Consider the following 14,292-nt stretch of genomic DNA (forward strand, 5'->3'; position numbering starts at 1 on the left):
AGAGGAGGTACTTGGCCTCAGTGGCAGTCTTCCTATAAAGACAGCTACAGGACAGCATTATGGGAAGGGGCCCACATGGCCTGGAGGTGGCAAAGAGGTTTCCTCTTTGTACTGGAGACTCCTCACCCCTGTTGATCTAGAATGCCATTGCTTAGGGTTTCTGAGCATAGCGTAGACTCAGAGATTTGGGATTCTGTTTTCGGGAGAGGGGGGAACATTTTAGTTAGCTCAGCTGTACTAGTTAATCTATAGACATATATGATTTGGTCTCTTCTATTGAACAAACAAGAATATCGCATGCTTGCAATATGCCAGATACCGTCTTAAGTGATTTACTTGTCTTCACTCACTTCAGCTTCTCAGCACCTCTGTGAGGTAGACACTAATTTTATCTCCATTTGATCATTTCTATTTGCCCTCATTTGCCAAGGAAAGGGAGCATCAATAGTAAGTACCCAGCCTCAGGCTCCCAGCTAGTGAATGGTGGGGCCAGGATTCAAACCAACTACCCTGGGCAGAGCTGCCTGGGAGTGTGCTGGCTGGGCTTCCTCTTGGAGATAAATGAAGGTTTTTGTGTGTTTACCCGCCTCAGCACCTACTATGGTATATTAAAGTAATTTAATCAAAAATAGTGAAATCTCATCTCTGTTAATGGAGGACTGTAATCATGCTAACCACTCCAAATATTGGACTATTTACCAGTCATTGATGTACAAACAGAGCTGATCAACAAACATGTCATGTGAATGAGGAATCAAGCACCTGCCCCACGCTGGGCCCAGCCTTGGGCACTTAACACTGAACACATAGATGAGTAATACAAAGGCCCTGCCAATGATGAGCTCACACTCTAGAGTGTCACATAACAGCAGTGACCATCAGAAACCGTGGAGTTGCACAGTGCATGGTGCATGCAGAGTGCATAGATACATGGGGACTCCCAACCCCCCTACCATGTGCCTTGGTCTTGGGCACATTTTGGGACTAGGAGTAGGCAGGAAAAGGCATTTTGCCTGGCTGTAGAGGACAACAGGGGGAAGCAGGTCCCACTCCTGCTGTAGAGAGGGATGCAGAATTATTGTAGGAAAGACTGCTTTAGATCTGCTCCAACTCATGTATCCCAAGTAGCTGTATGTGCTACCTCTGCACGCTGCCACTTTCCCTCTGAGTGGACCCAATTACCTCAGTCACTCACATTTAAACCTGATACGGCTCCCTTTCCAACACCCAGAAACCATTTGTACCCTGCCTGTTCACCCACTCTTACTCTCAGTGTTATTATTTGTAGCTTACATTATTTCCTGAATAGACAGTCCAGAATTATCTTCCAGAAAATATTAGAATTAGTAATAGAATTTAGAAGGTCATTGGAAACAAGGTCACTGTTTTGAAGATCAATATTATTTCTATAAACTACAATAAATTAGAAAAAGAATTTAAAAATATCATTTCTAACAACATCTTTCAAAAAATCAAATGCCTAGAAACATACCTAATAAAAGAAATAATAACAATCCTTCACAAACTTTCAGAAAATATAGGAGGAAGGAGTGTTTCCCACCTCATTTTCTGGGGCCAATATGATCCTAATACTAAAGCCAGACAAAGAGACTACAAGAATAGAAAATCAAAGACAACATCCTTCATGAATATTGTTGCAAAAATTCTCAGCAAAATATTAGTGAACCAAACTCAGCAACTAATATAAAAAAGATTAAATGCTCTGACCATGTGGGATTTATCTCAGGATTGCAGGGTTGGTTTGACTTCCAAAAAATCAGTTAATATAGTAGTGCAATATAAGTAGAATTAAAGACATTTGAAAAGTCCAACATTGTTTTATGATAGCAACTTTCAACAAGAATAGCAGGGAAATTCCTTAAACTGAGGAAGGGCATCTACAATGAACCCATAACTAATGGCTAACCATAGTTGATGTTAAGAGACTGAATACTTGGGCAGCCCAGGTGGCTCAGTGGTTTAGCACCTGCCTTCGGCCCGGGGTGTGATCCTGGAGACCCGGGATCAAGTCCCATGTCGGGCTCCCTGCATGGAGCCTGCTCCTCCCTCTGCCTGTGTCTCTGCCTCTCTCTCTCTCTCTCTCTCTCTCAAGAATTAATAAATAAAATCTTAAAAAAAAAAAAAGAGAGACTGAATACTTTCCCCCAAGATCATGAAAAACACAACAATGTCAGCTTTTTGCTGCTTCCATGTGACATTGTATTGAAGTTCTAGACAGTGCAATCTTAAAAGAAAAGAAAAAGCATCCAGATTGGAAAGAAAGAAAAATGTCTTTATTCACAATGTGATACACATACACTTCTAGAAATAATGAGTTCATCAAGGTTGTAGGATCTAAGATCAATATACAAAATCAGTTATATTTCTATAAACTAGCAATGAACAATCTGAAAATGAACTTCAGAAAGCATTTCTATGATAGCATCAAAAAGACTAAAATACCTAGTAATAAATTTAACAAAAGCACCAAACTTAAATGCTGAAAATTCCAAAGCGCTGTTAAATGAAATGTAAGTGAACAAAGAGACATTCCATATTCATGGATTGGATGACTCGATATTATTAAGATGGCAGCTCTCTCCAAATTGATCTATAGATTCAATGCTGCAAACCCCATTAAAATGCCAACTGGATTTTTTTGCAGAAATTAAAAAATTGACCTTAAAATTCATATGGAAATGCAAAGGTTGCTGAATAGCCAAAACCAATCTTGGAAAAGAGGAATGAAGTTAGAGCACTTAAGCTTCCAGATTTTGATTCTTAGTACAAAGTTATGATATCAGGAGAGTGTGCCAGTGGCATGAGGATAGGCATATTGATTGATGGTACAGAACTAAGAGTCCAGAAATAAGCCCTGACATTTATGGTCAATTTATTTTTTACAAGATCAGTGTGAGAAAGGATCATCTTTTCAACAAATGGTTTTGAGGCAATTGGATATCCATTTGCAAAAAGATGAACTACCATATCCCATACACAAAAATTAACCAAGAATGGGCCATAAACCTAAATATAAGAATTAAAATGACAAAACTGTTAGAAGAAGGCATATGCATAAATCTCTATGACCTGTATTAGGCAAGGATTTCTTAGATATGACGCTAAAAGCATGATCCATAAAGGGGAAAAAAAAGCCCTGGTAAATTGGACTTCTCAAAATTAAAAAATTGTGCTCCAAAAAATAAGCCATGCTCTGGGAGAAAATGTATGCAAATTATATATTCGGTAAAGGACTTGCATGTAGAATATATAAGAACTCTTAGAACTCAGGGGACAACCCAGTGTAAAAAATGGCAAAATAGGGATCCCTGGGTGGCGCAGCGGTTTGGCGCCTGCCTTTGGCCGAGGGCGCGATCCTGGAGACCTGGGATCGAGTCCCATGTCGGGCTCCCGATGCATGGAGCCTGCTTCTCCCTCTACCTGTGTCTCTGCCTCTCTCTCTCTTTCTCTATCATAAAAAAAAGGCAAAATATTTGAATAGACATTTCATCAAAGAAGACACATGAATAGCCAACGAGCACATGAAAAGATCATCATCATCACTAGACATCAGGGAAACACAAGTCCGAAACACACTGAGACACCACTTCCCAGCCCTGGCATTCCCAGCCCTGGGATTTCCAGCCCTGGGATGATGATAATCATCCCACGTAGTCAGTAATAAGTGTTGACAAGGATGTGGAGATGGAACTCTCAACCACTCTCATGCTGGTAGAAATGTAAAGTGGTAAAGTTGCCATTAAAACAACGACATGGTCATTTCTTTAAAATTTAAACAGAAATGTACCACATGATCCAGTAGTTCCTCTCGTGGGTAGCTGCCCAAGAGAAGTAAAAACATGTCCACACAAAGACTTGAGTGCAAATGTTCCTATCAACATTATTCCTAATCTCCAAGCCAGAAACAATCCAAATGTTTATCCACTTGTGATTAGATAAACAAAATGTGGCATATCCATACAGTGGGATGATAACAAGGATAAAAAAAGAACAAAATACTGATTCATGATACATCCTGAATGAACCTCAAAAGCGTTACGCTAAGCGATAAAAGCCAGATGCGCAATGCATACCGATGCATATAGTGTATGCTTGTTTACCTGAAATACCCAGGAAAAAGTGAATACAGAGAGGCAGCAAATAGACGAGTTACCTTAGGTTGGGAAAACAGACATGAGATGATGGGACGTTCTGGAACCAGTCAATGGTGATGGTTTCATAATGCTGTAAATTTATTAAGAATCATAATTTTCCTACTTGGACATTAAAAATTTGATGATCACTCCCAAACCAAAAAGCAAGCAGGCATATTATTTATTTTTAAATAAATAATTTAAAATTAGTTAATTTTCCCTAAACCAACTTTATATCTTTTTCTGATTTTGGACCCAAAGTAATGGCTGACATTTATATGCTGCTTTATGACTTAGCCCCTTTGTCACACTAATAGCTACAGTGTCTCTCTGTGAGAAAGGTAGGGGTTCTTTATTTCCCCCGTTTTTCCAGTAAACAGTATCTTTTATTTTGATATTCAATTTGCTTATTGGTAATTTTTTATTCTGGGGGAAGAATTTGCCTCACAGTATTTTGCTTATAATACGTTTTCTTTATGCAGCATGGCTGAAATTTTTCTTGCTAAGTAATTGTCCATTTATGTAATTGATGAGGTTGGTGGGAGTTAAAATAAGCATAATTAATATTTTTAGTAAATTGGCAAGTTGTAATTGAATTGCCGGGAAGCTCTGTGCCCTCTGCTGCTGAGCCACGCAGTCCTCAGGTGGGGATGGGGCAGGAGTTGCTGAGACAGCCAGCACTCAGCCCGAGTCCAAGGCAGCGGTCAGCCTGTGCCTGTAGCATTGGCCTCTTTCCTCACTTGGGGCCATCTCCTGCCCACATCCTGATAGACAGTCCCTGGAAAAGACTTAGTCCCCCGGCACCCACCCAGCACACTGCTCTTGGCTCACAGTGTTATAGAGTGACTGCCACCTGAGGGATTCTTGCTTCATCATAACTCTGTTGGGCCAGAGCTCACTCTTTATTCAGTGATGCTTAGTATATGGAATGCATTTCCTTCCTTTTTCCTATTTTAATGAGATTCTCTTATGCTCTCATGCTCAGAAACCTGATGGACAGATAACGGGGAAAGAATTGCGATATATTCTAAATTGCATGGTTGTAAAAATCAGTGATTCAGAATTCAAAGAGCTCATGCAAATGCTTGACCCTGGGGACACCGGATGGGTTAACATCTACACACTTATTGAACTGCTTGAAGAGACCCCTAAGGTGAGTTTTATGATGACTTCATGTTTGATTTTCTGTTGATGGTGCGAAACTCAAGTATTCTTAGTGAAATAAGAGGTGGTCGGTGAAATAGTCTTGAGGACTTCATGTTTTTCAGCTGAGTTAATTTTTTTTTTTTTAAAGATTTTTATTTTATTTGTTCATGAGAGACATACAGAGAGAGGCAGAGACATAGACAGAGGGAGAAGCAGGCTCCTCACAGGGAGCCTGATTTGGGACTCGATCCCAAGACCTGGGATCACATCCTCAGCCAAAGGCTGACGCTCAACTGCTGAGCCACCCATGTGTCCCTAATTTTCATTTAAAAAAAGATTTATTTATTTGTTTTAGAGAGAGTGTGCATGGGGGAAGAGGCAAAGGGAGAGAGAGAGAGTCCCAAGCAGACTCTGCACTGAGTCCAGAGCCTGATGTGGGGCTCGATTTCACAACCCCAAGAGCATGACCTGAGCTGAAATCAAAAGTTGGATGCTTAACCAACTGAGCTACTCTAATTTTCATTTTAAGTAAGAGTTAAGTGTTTGAGTTGTTTGATTTTAATTCTCAGTGTCTAAATCATATTGAAGGGTGATATTTGACATTTCTGGAAACCCATCCTGGGATGAGAGCACCTGTGTGTACAGGATGTACCTTCTTTTCACACTGTGCTTGCAGCACTCCTCCTGCAACCATGTCTTGCGTGGACATGTTTTTTAATTACTCCTTTGGTTCTCATTAATATTTTAAGAGTTTTTACGTTCCCCATTTTAAAGATTTTATTTATTTGAGACACAGATAGAGTGAGTGAGAGAGAGCATGAGCGGTGCGGAGGGGCAGAGGGAAAGGGAGAAGCAGGCTCCGTCATGAGCAAGAAGCCTGACATGAGGCTCCATCTCAGGACTCTGAGATCATGACCTGAGCCACCCAGTAACCCTGTTAGTTACCCATTTTAAAAAATAACTGTTTATTACCTCTAGTGATCCATACTAGGTTTTTGAAAACTTGACGGTTTTATTATTCGGAATGCTTTTTATAACTTCAATAATGATTAGCACTTAAAAATTTTAAGAATTTTTATTTTTATTTATTTTATTTATTTTTTTAATAATTTTTAAAAATTAGTGTCAGGTAGTGAATGTGATAGGCATGAACAGATTCCTTTTTTTTAGTAATAAATTTATTTCTTATTGGTGTTCAATTTACCAACATACAGAATAACCCCCAGTGCCCGTCACCCATTCACTCCCACCCCCCGCCCTCCTCCCCTTCTACCACCCCTAGTCCGTTTCCCAGAGTCAGCAGTCTTTACGTTCTGTCTCCCTTTCTGATATTTCCCACACATTTCTTCTCCCTTCCCCTTCATTCCCTTTCACTATTATTTATATTCCCCAAATGAATGAGAACATATGTTTGTCCTTCTCTGATTGACTTATTTCACTCAGCATCATACCCTTCAGTTCCATCCACGTCGAAGCAAATGGTGGGTATTTGTCATTTCTAATGGCTGAGGAATATTCCATTGTATACATAAACCACATCTTCTTTATCCATTCATCTTTGGATGGACACCGAGGCTCCTTCCACAGTTTGGCTATTGTGGACATTGCTGCTAGAAACATCGGGGTGCAGGTGTTCCGGTGTTTCACTGCATCTGTATCTTTGGGGTAAATCTCCAGCAGTGCAATTGCTGGGTCATAGGGCAGATCTATTTTTAACTCTTTGAGGAACCCCCACACAGTTTTCCAGAGGGGCTGCACCAGTTCACATTCCCACCAACAGTGCAGGAGGGTTCCCCTTTCTCCACATCCTCTCCAACATTTGTGGTTTCCTGCCTTGTTAATTTTCCCCGTTCTCACTGGTGTGAGGTGGGATCTCATTGTGGTTTTGATTTGTATTTCCCTGATGGCAAGTGATGCAGAGCATTTTCTCATGTGCGTGTTGGCCATGTCTATGTCTTCCTCTGTGAGATTTCTGGCATGAACAGATTCTTTTTGCAATGTTTGTTATAGACTTATTTTCGCAGGTACAAATTAGCTTTTCACTAATATGATTTCCTGAGCGCCCACCTTGTGCAAAGTGGTGACCACATCCTAAACCAGTGTCATTTGGTCCTCCTTGAACCCTAGGTTGAAATTAAGTCGCAGGGCTCTCGCACACAGAAAAGAATAATTGTACCTCTCACTGAACTCCGCTGTGTTAGCTCCTGAGAATTGTGGCCTCTGGCTGTCCCAGCACATAGCTGTTTGTTTGTTTTTTTTCTCTAAAAGCAGAATATGGACATGTAAACAATCTGCTCTCCACATGACAAGTGACATGATCTTTGTTTAAAATAAACCACGTCCTGCTGGCTGCAATGCTTAAAAGCCTCAGGTGGCTGTCCAGGGTCTAGAAGAAAGCAGAACTTCCGAACCAGTATGGCAAGTGCCCATGTGGTCCAGCCCTGCTGACCACTTCCCAGAATCCTCGTGGGCCACACTGGCTCGGGTCCTCAGGTATCCCCAGGCCCCTCCTGCCTCCTGGCCATGCAGTGGCTCCTGCCAGGATTCCCTTCATGCTCCTCTGCAGGTCTCAGTGCACCCACAGCTTTCTCAGGAACTTTCCGTGATACCTCTGCCAAAACCTGTCTGACAGCCCCTGACCTCACACACCTGCCCGGTCACAGTATCACAACTTGGTCATTGTGTGGTCATGCCTCCATGAAGACAGGCCTTTCTGTTTTTACTGCCTGTTGTACCCGTGAGTGCTAGCCCAGTGCCAGGCCAACTCATGAAACAGTGTGGTGAGTGAATGAATGAACATACAGGAATGAAGGAGAAAAATTAGAAAACACAGTTTTGCAAATAGAAAAAAAAGAAAATCACCACTAGTTCTAACATCTAGGGATCATTACCCACTATTATACTTTGTTGTACATTCTTCTGAACCTTGTACCTGTGCTGTATACCTGCACGCACTTTGTTTTCAGCTTTATTACGGTATAATTGATATACAAAAAGCTGCACAGATGTATGCAATTTGAAGATTGGATACATACCTTCATATATGATACCTATTTTATTTTAAAATGAGATCCTATAACTAATGACTTTTCAGTCCATGCTGTCCCTAACATGTCCTTAACACGGTCAATAAAAATTCTGCTGTGTGATTTTAAAAGATACAGAGTAAACTATTCCCTGTTGTAAACTACATGTTCTTCTCCCCCCACTTTTCTAAATCTTGCTACAATGGATATTGTGCCTGCTTTTTTGCACCATTCTGTGATTATTCCATTCTTACAGATTTCCAGAAATAGAAATGATTGGGTCAAAGAATATACGTTTTATCCCTGAAATTATTTTTATTATTTTAACAGAGGAATATATGTGTAAAGTGCAAAATGCAAAAGATACAAAAGGGAACATGGTGAGAAGTAAGTTTTTCTTCTAGCTCTGTTCCCTCGTCATTCCCCAGAGGCGGTCACTATTGCCCTGGAGTCTGTAGATTATCAGATTGTCTAATGGTATCCCTTATTGACACTGGCAATTTGCCTCCTTTTTAATTTTTACCATTCTGAAAGGCAAAAATGCCAACTCACTATTCTTTTATTTTGAGTTTATTTAGGCTGGGAGATAGATTTTTTTTTTTCATGTTTATAGTACTTTTTTTTTTCATGAGTGTAAGTTAAAAATCATGATCCCCATTTCCACATGGGGGTTAGGGGGTAAACTCCCTTGCTTATGACCTCAAGAGTTAATTGGCTAAAGGGACAAAGCCATGTGTCTGCCTCCAAGGCTCCTACTGCCTTTAGGAGAGATTCGTACTTACACACTTTCTCTTTCCCAATTAGATACAAAAACTCTCCTCCTCTGCAGACACCAAGGTGCCTCTCCTCCTGGCTTGGGATTCGGTAAGTAACACTTCCCTCGTGTGGTCCCAGGGTGCTACCGTCCCAGGTTACAAAGGTCCCGCTTGCTAAATGTGTTTGTTTTTTGTGTTAGGTGGAAGAAATCATTCAGGACTCAATTGCTAGGAATCTCCAAGCCTTCTACAAAATGCTACGGTCATATGACCTCGGAGACACAGGGCTCATTGGTCGAAATAATTTCAAGAAAATCATGCGCATCTTCTGCCCATTTTTAACAATCGAACATTTACTGAAGTGAGTGTTCTGGTAACGAAATTAATTCGGGTCATGTCTCTCATCGAGTCTGTTTATAATCCTAAAACTTTTTCTATGTGTGTTTGCAGTATCGATAGGGAATATTGATAATTGCTATTTATTGGGTCCTTACTAACACAGAACACTGGTCGGGAGTTTGCCACACGCTCTATGATTTAGTCCTCACAACCGCCACGGAAGGTGGCTGCTTTTCCTTCCTGTGGATAAGGAAACTGAGGTCTGAAGAAGTCCCTATTCACAGTCACGTAGCTAGGAGGCCTCCCGGGTCTCTGTGACTCTTTGCTCTTAACCCTGATACTGTTTTACCTCCCAGGGTGCCAGGCTGCCATCAGCCGTCCTGTGCAGAGGCTGGAATTATAGTTCTGTTTTACTTTAGTTTAAAACTTACCCCAGGGCACCTGGGTGGCTCAGTCAGTTGGGCACCTGTCTTTGGCTCAGGTCATGATCTCAGGGTCCTGGGATTGAGCCCCACATCAGACTCTCTATTTAGCAATAAGTCTGCTCCTTCTTCTGTCTCTGCTCCTCCCCCCTGCTCATGCTGTCTCAGTCTCTCTGTGCCAAATAAGTACATAAAATATTTAAAAGAAAACAAAACAAAACAAAAGTAAAGCTTACCTGGTGGCGACTGAGCGAAGCTGGGAGGGGACAAGGATCTTAAGAGACAGAAGAGCACAGAGCCCTGAAGGCCTTGTAGGTCTCCTGCTGAGTGTCTTGTTCACTACTCCCATTACCCCCACTCAGCTGCTCTGGGGGCACAGAGCCCTCTTGCTTCCCTCTCTGTGGTGACCTTGAGAACCTTCAGCTTGAATCCTGCTTCCCTGACCACCACCAAATGCCCCACCATGTGCTCAAGCTTGTGGTCCAGAACCTGACCTTAGAGACCATTTGGTCCACGTTTCCTACTATGGACAGTGATCTGGAGGCTGGGTGGAAATCCGATTGAATCGCAGGGAAGAAGGTTACTCTGATTTTCTTTCAGTTCTTCTGACTAGAATGTTAAAAATCCTGTATTTGTTGCTTTTGATTACATTGATTTCAGGTGACACGGTTGATCTAGCAGTAGTTGGCCACTCAAGTCTCTTTTCTGTGAATGTTTGTGTTTTGTTACCCATTTTTCCTGTGGTTGGTTTTTGCAGGAGAAGAAGGGTTTACAAGAGGAGGTGAGGCCAAGGCTTTCCTGAGCAGGAGGCACACAGAGCGTGGTGTTTGCATTTGTCCGTTTCTCAAACGTTGGCAGAAAGGCCAGCTTGCTGGAGCGTGGGAAACCCAGGAAGGGGGTGAGATGGGGCAGCAAGTCAAGAGACAGGGTTCTAGAGGGACCTCAGGGGGCCTGGACGAGGCCTCTGTGGGGCAAGAAGCCAGGCTGCAGGGGCTTCAACCGCTATGGCCTTTGGTCTGTGCAGTCAAGAGCAGTGGGACCCACTGATTCCTTCACCTAGTCTTCCACTCCGTGGGTGGTATTAGGGAGTGCCTCCTGCATTCCTGCTCCTGCTTAACTGGTTAACAGAAATCCCTTTATTTCCAGGGAGCTCTAGTGTGGGGGAAAGAGATGGAGACAAACCCAGCATGGCATGTGAACGTGGTTCAGAGGAACGATCACGTACAGCTGGGCAGGAGGGAATCTGTGAAGCTTCTCGGACATGATGCCTGAGGCCAAAGGAGAAAAAGAAGAGCATTCCAGGACATAGGATAGTGGGGAAAGCACAGAGGAGTAGGGGCACATGTGGGGACTGGCAAGCCATCTGGGACCATTGGGGCAGGCAGTCGTATAGGGAGAAACAGCAGGGGGATGATACTGAGGGACGGGTGAGGAACTGGGGCCATCTGGCAGGGCACTGGTTCATGCCAGCATCTTAGAATCATCTGGAGAGCTTTGAAAAATCCCAAGGCCCATGCCCTGTTCACAGGCCAGGCCAGGCAGTGTTATACTGAAGTCCCCGCTGGCTCTGATGTGCAGCCATAGTGGAGAAGCACAGCCCAGGGGGTGAGGAGCCTGTGAGGTGGCCTTGGACATCTGATCCGTGCTTTATAAGGGTTACTGTGGCCCCAGTGTGGAGAAGGTACTGTGGCAGGGAGAGGCAAAGAGGACAGGTACGTGGCACAGGGGGTGGCAGTGGCTCTGCAGAGGGCTCTGTGACCAGCTTGGCAGAAGGATAAGACTCAGTGACTCTGGGAGTGAGGGCGCAAGGAGGGAGGGGGCTCAGATGATGACCAGAGGCAGTGTCACTGGAGTTAGGAAACACGGAGGAGGTCGAGTGAAACCTCAGCAGGAGACTTCCAGAGGACGTGGGCGCAGAGGGCGGCCTGCGCTGCGACGTGATTCTCCTTACGTTGACAGCCTGAGCGCTCGTTCAGCAGGCGTTGATCTAGAAGCAGATAGCAAGCCTTCTGAGCTGAGAGGGCGTGGGTCGGACCTAGCAGAGCACCGCCAGCTCATCAGTGACCTCGAGCCTCAGGAGAGGGGCGGGTGGGAGAGGGCCCCACCAGGCCGCGAGGGGCAAGGTGGACCCAGAGTGTGCCAGTGACTGTGCAAGGAGTGTGGGAAATGCAGTGTTGAGGATTGGATTCACCTCTGAAGCTCCTGCACCGGTGCTAGAACAGTGCCTGGTGCATGGTCAGGGCTGCTTAAGTGTTGAGTGAGGGAATGAATGACTGAAATGAAATGAATGAATGAATGAATGAATGAATGAATGAATGAAAGAAAGAAAGAAAGAAAGAAAGAAATCTAGTGGATTGGTCATGCAGGTAATTGGATACTTGATAGAAGCCTCTCTAATCCCTTCTTCATGATGCAGCCAGGCTTATCTGTCTCAACCACAGATCTACTCATGTTAAAACCCTACAGAAAACACCCCAGTGTCCTACTGCTGTTAGGAAAACATCCAGATGCTTTTTTTAAGAGTGGCTTCCCGGGCTCCTCATGATCCTCGTACCCTCCAGAGCTCAGGCTGTGCAGCTGGACTGCCTGGGTTCACATCCCAGCTCAGCTCCGGACTAGCTGTGCCCTTGGGCAAGTTACTTACCCACTCTGAGCCCCGATTTGGTCACACTAACGTTACTTAGGAGAGTGTGGTAAGGGTCAAGGGAGATCCTAGACGCAGAGCCCTGCACCCGGTACTGAGCTCAAGAAACATTTGCTTTGGCTGGTGCTGTTGCTCTTTACTCAGTGCCGACTAAGCTGCTGTTTCCTGAAAACCCCATGCTCTCTCTCACCCCTGGACTTCTAGATGGCCCATTCCCTCGGTTCTGAATGCACACTCTCACAACCACTTGGCTCCCTGGAGCGGGGGTTGTGTATGTAGTCTGTTCACAGTCGTAGCCATACTACTCAGCACCGTGCTTAGTACCTGCAGCATAAATACTTCCTGAAGCAATGATATCAATGGCTAGTATTTCCAGAACTGCCCCTGGCTGTGTGGGAAGCAGCATCGTGATAATCGTACTGTGATTATTACATCTGCAGTTTATGGAGCTTGTGTACATACAGCCAGTCCCAGAGCTAGGAGCTTTCTATGGATCCTCTTACTTTATAGTGATCCTCTGAGGTGGGTGCATTTTATAGACAAGGAAACTAAAGCAGAGAAAGGATGATGTGCCAGCTGGTGATTCTCAATCCTTTAATAGGCTTAAAAATTATTGGGGACAAGGCTGCCTTAGAAATTAAAAGTGAGATGTTAAAAATGTTATTGCAGAAAACAAAAATGAATGTGTACTTTCTTGTTATGTTTCCCTGTAGGCTCAGACAAAACATTGGAGTTTCAAAATAATGACTTATTTGGATGATAAGGAGGTTACAGAAATTATAACAGGTGCAACCAAAGGTAGCTGGTCGTGAGCTAGTGAAGGGCTGCAAAGAAACTGAGCTAATCTCTGAAAACTCACTCCAGCTCCTCGTTTGTACCTGAAACATTTCCACAGTCTTAGAAAACGTTAGAGAATACAACTTGTCTGTGCACGCTTTCCCTCTGGTCACATGCTATGAGGCCTCCGAAAAACCCACTGTGCTCCAGAGGTGCAGGGTAGAAAAGGCAAAAGACTTCCTCGTGTCCATATGAGAATGGTTTGGGCCTCCCGAAGTTCCAGGAGCAGCTGCAGACCACACCTCGTGAACGCTGCCTTCACTCGTAGGGCTGTGAGGCCCAGAGCTGATATTCCGGCCCCGGGAGGCCGATTCCAGGCCCACACCCACAGCTACATGCTCTGCTGCCATATGGGTTCTAACAAATATGTGGCATTTTATTTTGGTCCCCAGGCTTTACCAAGTGTGCTATGATGGGTGTGTACAACTTTTATGATTAGAAAAATACTAACAAACAAAATATTGAAAAGGAAAAAAGTAGTTCTTGTCCTGTTAGTAGTTTCCTACAGTTTTCTAAAATACTTGCAATGTGCCAAAGTTCCAGTATAGGTATTTCCACAATTCCATCCCAGAACTTGCAATTTCAGAAAATTTATTCTTTTTACATGTGCCGTATCTTTATTACAGTATTCCTATAAACTATAAACTGCATACATTTATTTATTTGAGAGAGAGAGCGCACGCGCACATGCATATACACACCTGAGCTGGGGGAGGGGCAAAGGGAGAGAGAGAGAATCCCAAACAGACTCCCCGCTGACTGTAGAGCCCAACTCGATCCCAGGCCCTGAGATCATGACCTGAGCCAAAATCGAGAATCGGCCACCTAACTGAGCCACCCAGGCACCCCTTCATGTACATCTTTAAAAAATAGTTTGAGCATCTCCATCATGTATATATATCCATGAAACCACTGCAAGTTATCAATCAAGATAGCAAATATTTTCATCCCTCCCACCCCCACCTCAAG

The 14,292-nt window shown here is 43.6% G+C and overlaps 1 protein-coding gene across 7 annotated transcripts in view; it reads left to right on the forward strand.

Annotated features, from left to right (window-relative positions):
- The window catches only part of EFCAB6 (EF-hand calcium binding domain 6), a 234,292-nt gene that overhangs the window by 106,664 nt on the left and 113,336 nt on the right, over nucleotides 1–14,292 (forward strand). For all 7 annotated transcript variants that reach the window (XM_049115749.1, XM_035721765.2, XM_035721766.2 and 4 more), the window contains 3 exons: nucleotides 5,140–5,307; nucleotides 9,131–9,190; nucleotides 9,282–9,442. In XM_049115749.1, coding sequence (XP_048971706.1) covers nucleotides 5,140–5,307; nucleotides 9,131–9,190; nucleotides 9,282–9,442 — 389 coding nt within the window. The remainder of the gene's footprint in view (nucleotides 1–5,139; nucleotides 5,308–9,130; nucleotides 9,191–9,281; nucleotides 9,443–14,292) is intronic.

Source organism: Canis lupus, chromosome 10 (genome assembly GCF_003254725.2).
Source record: "Canis lupus dingo isolate Sandy chromosome 10, ASM325472v2, whole genome shotgun sequence".
Classification (NCBI taxonomy): Eukaryota; Metazoa; Chordata; class Mammalia; order Carnivora; family Canidae; genus Canis; species Canis lupus.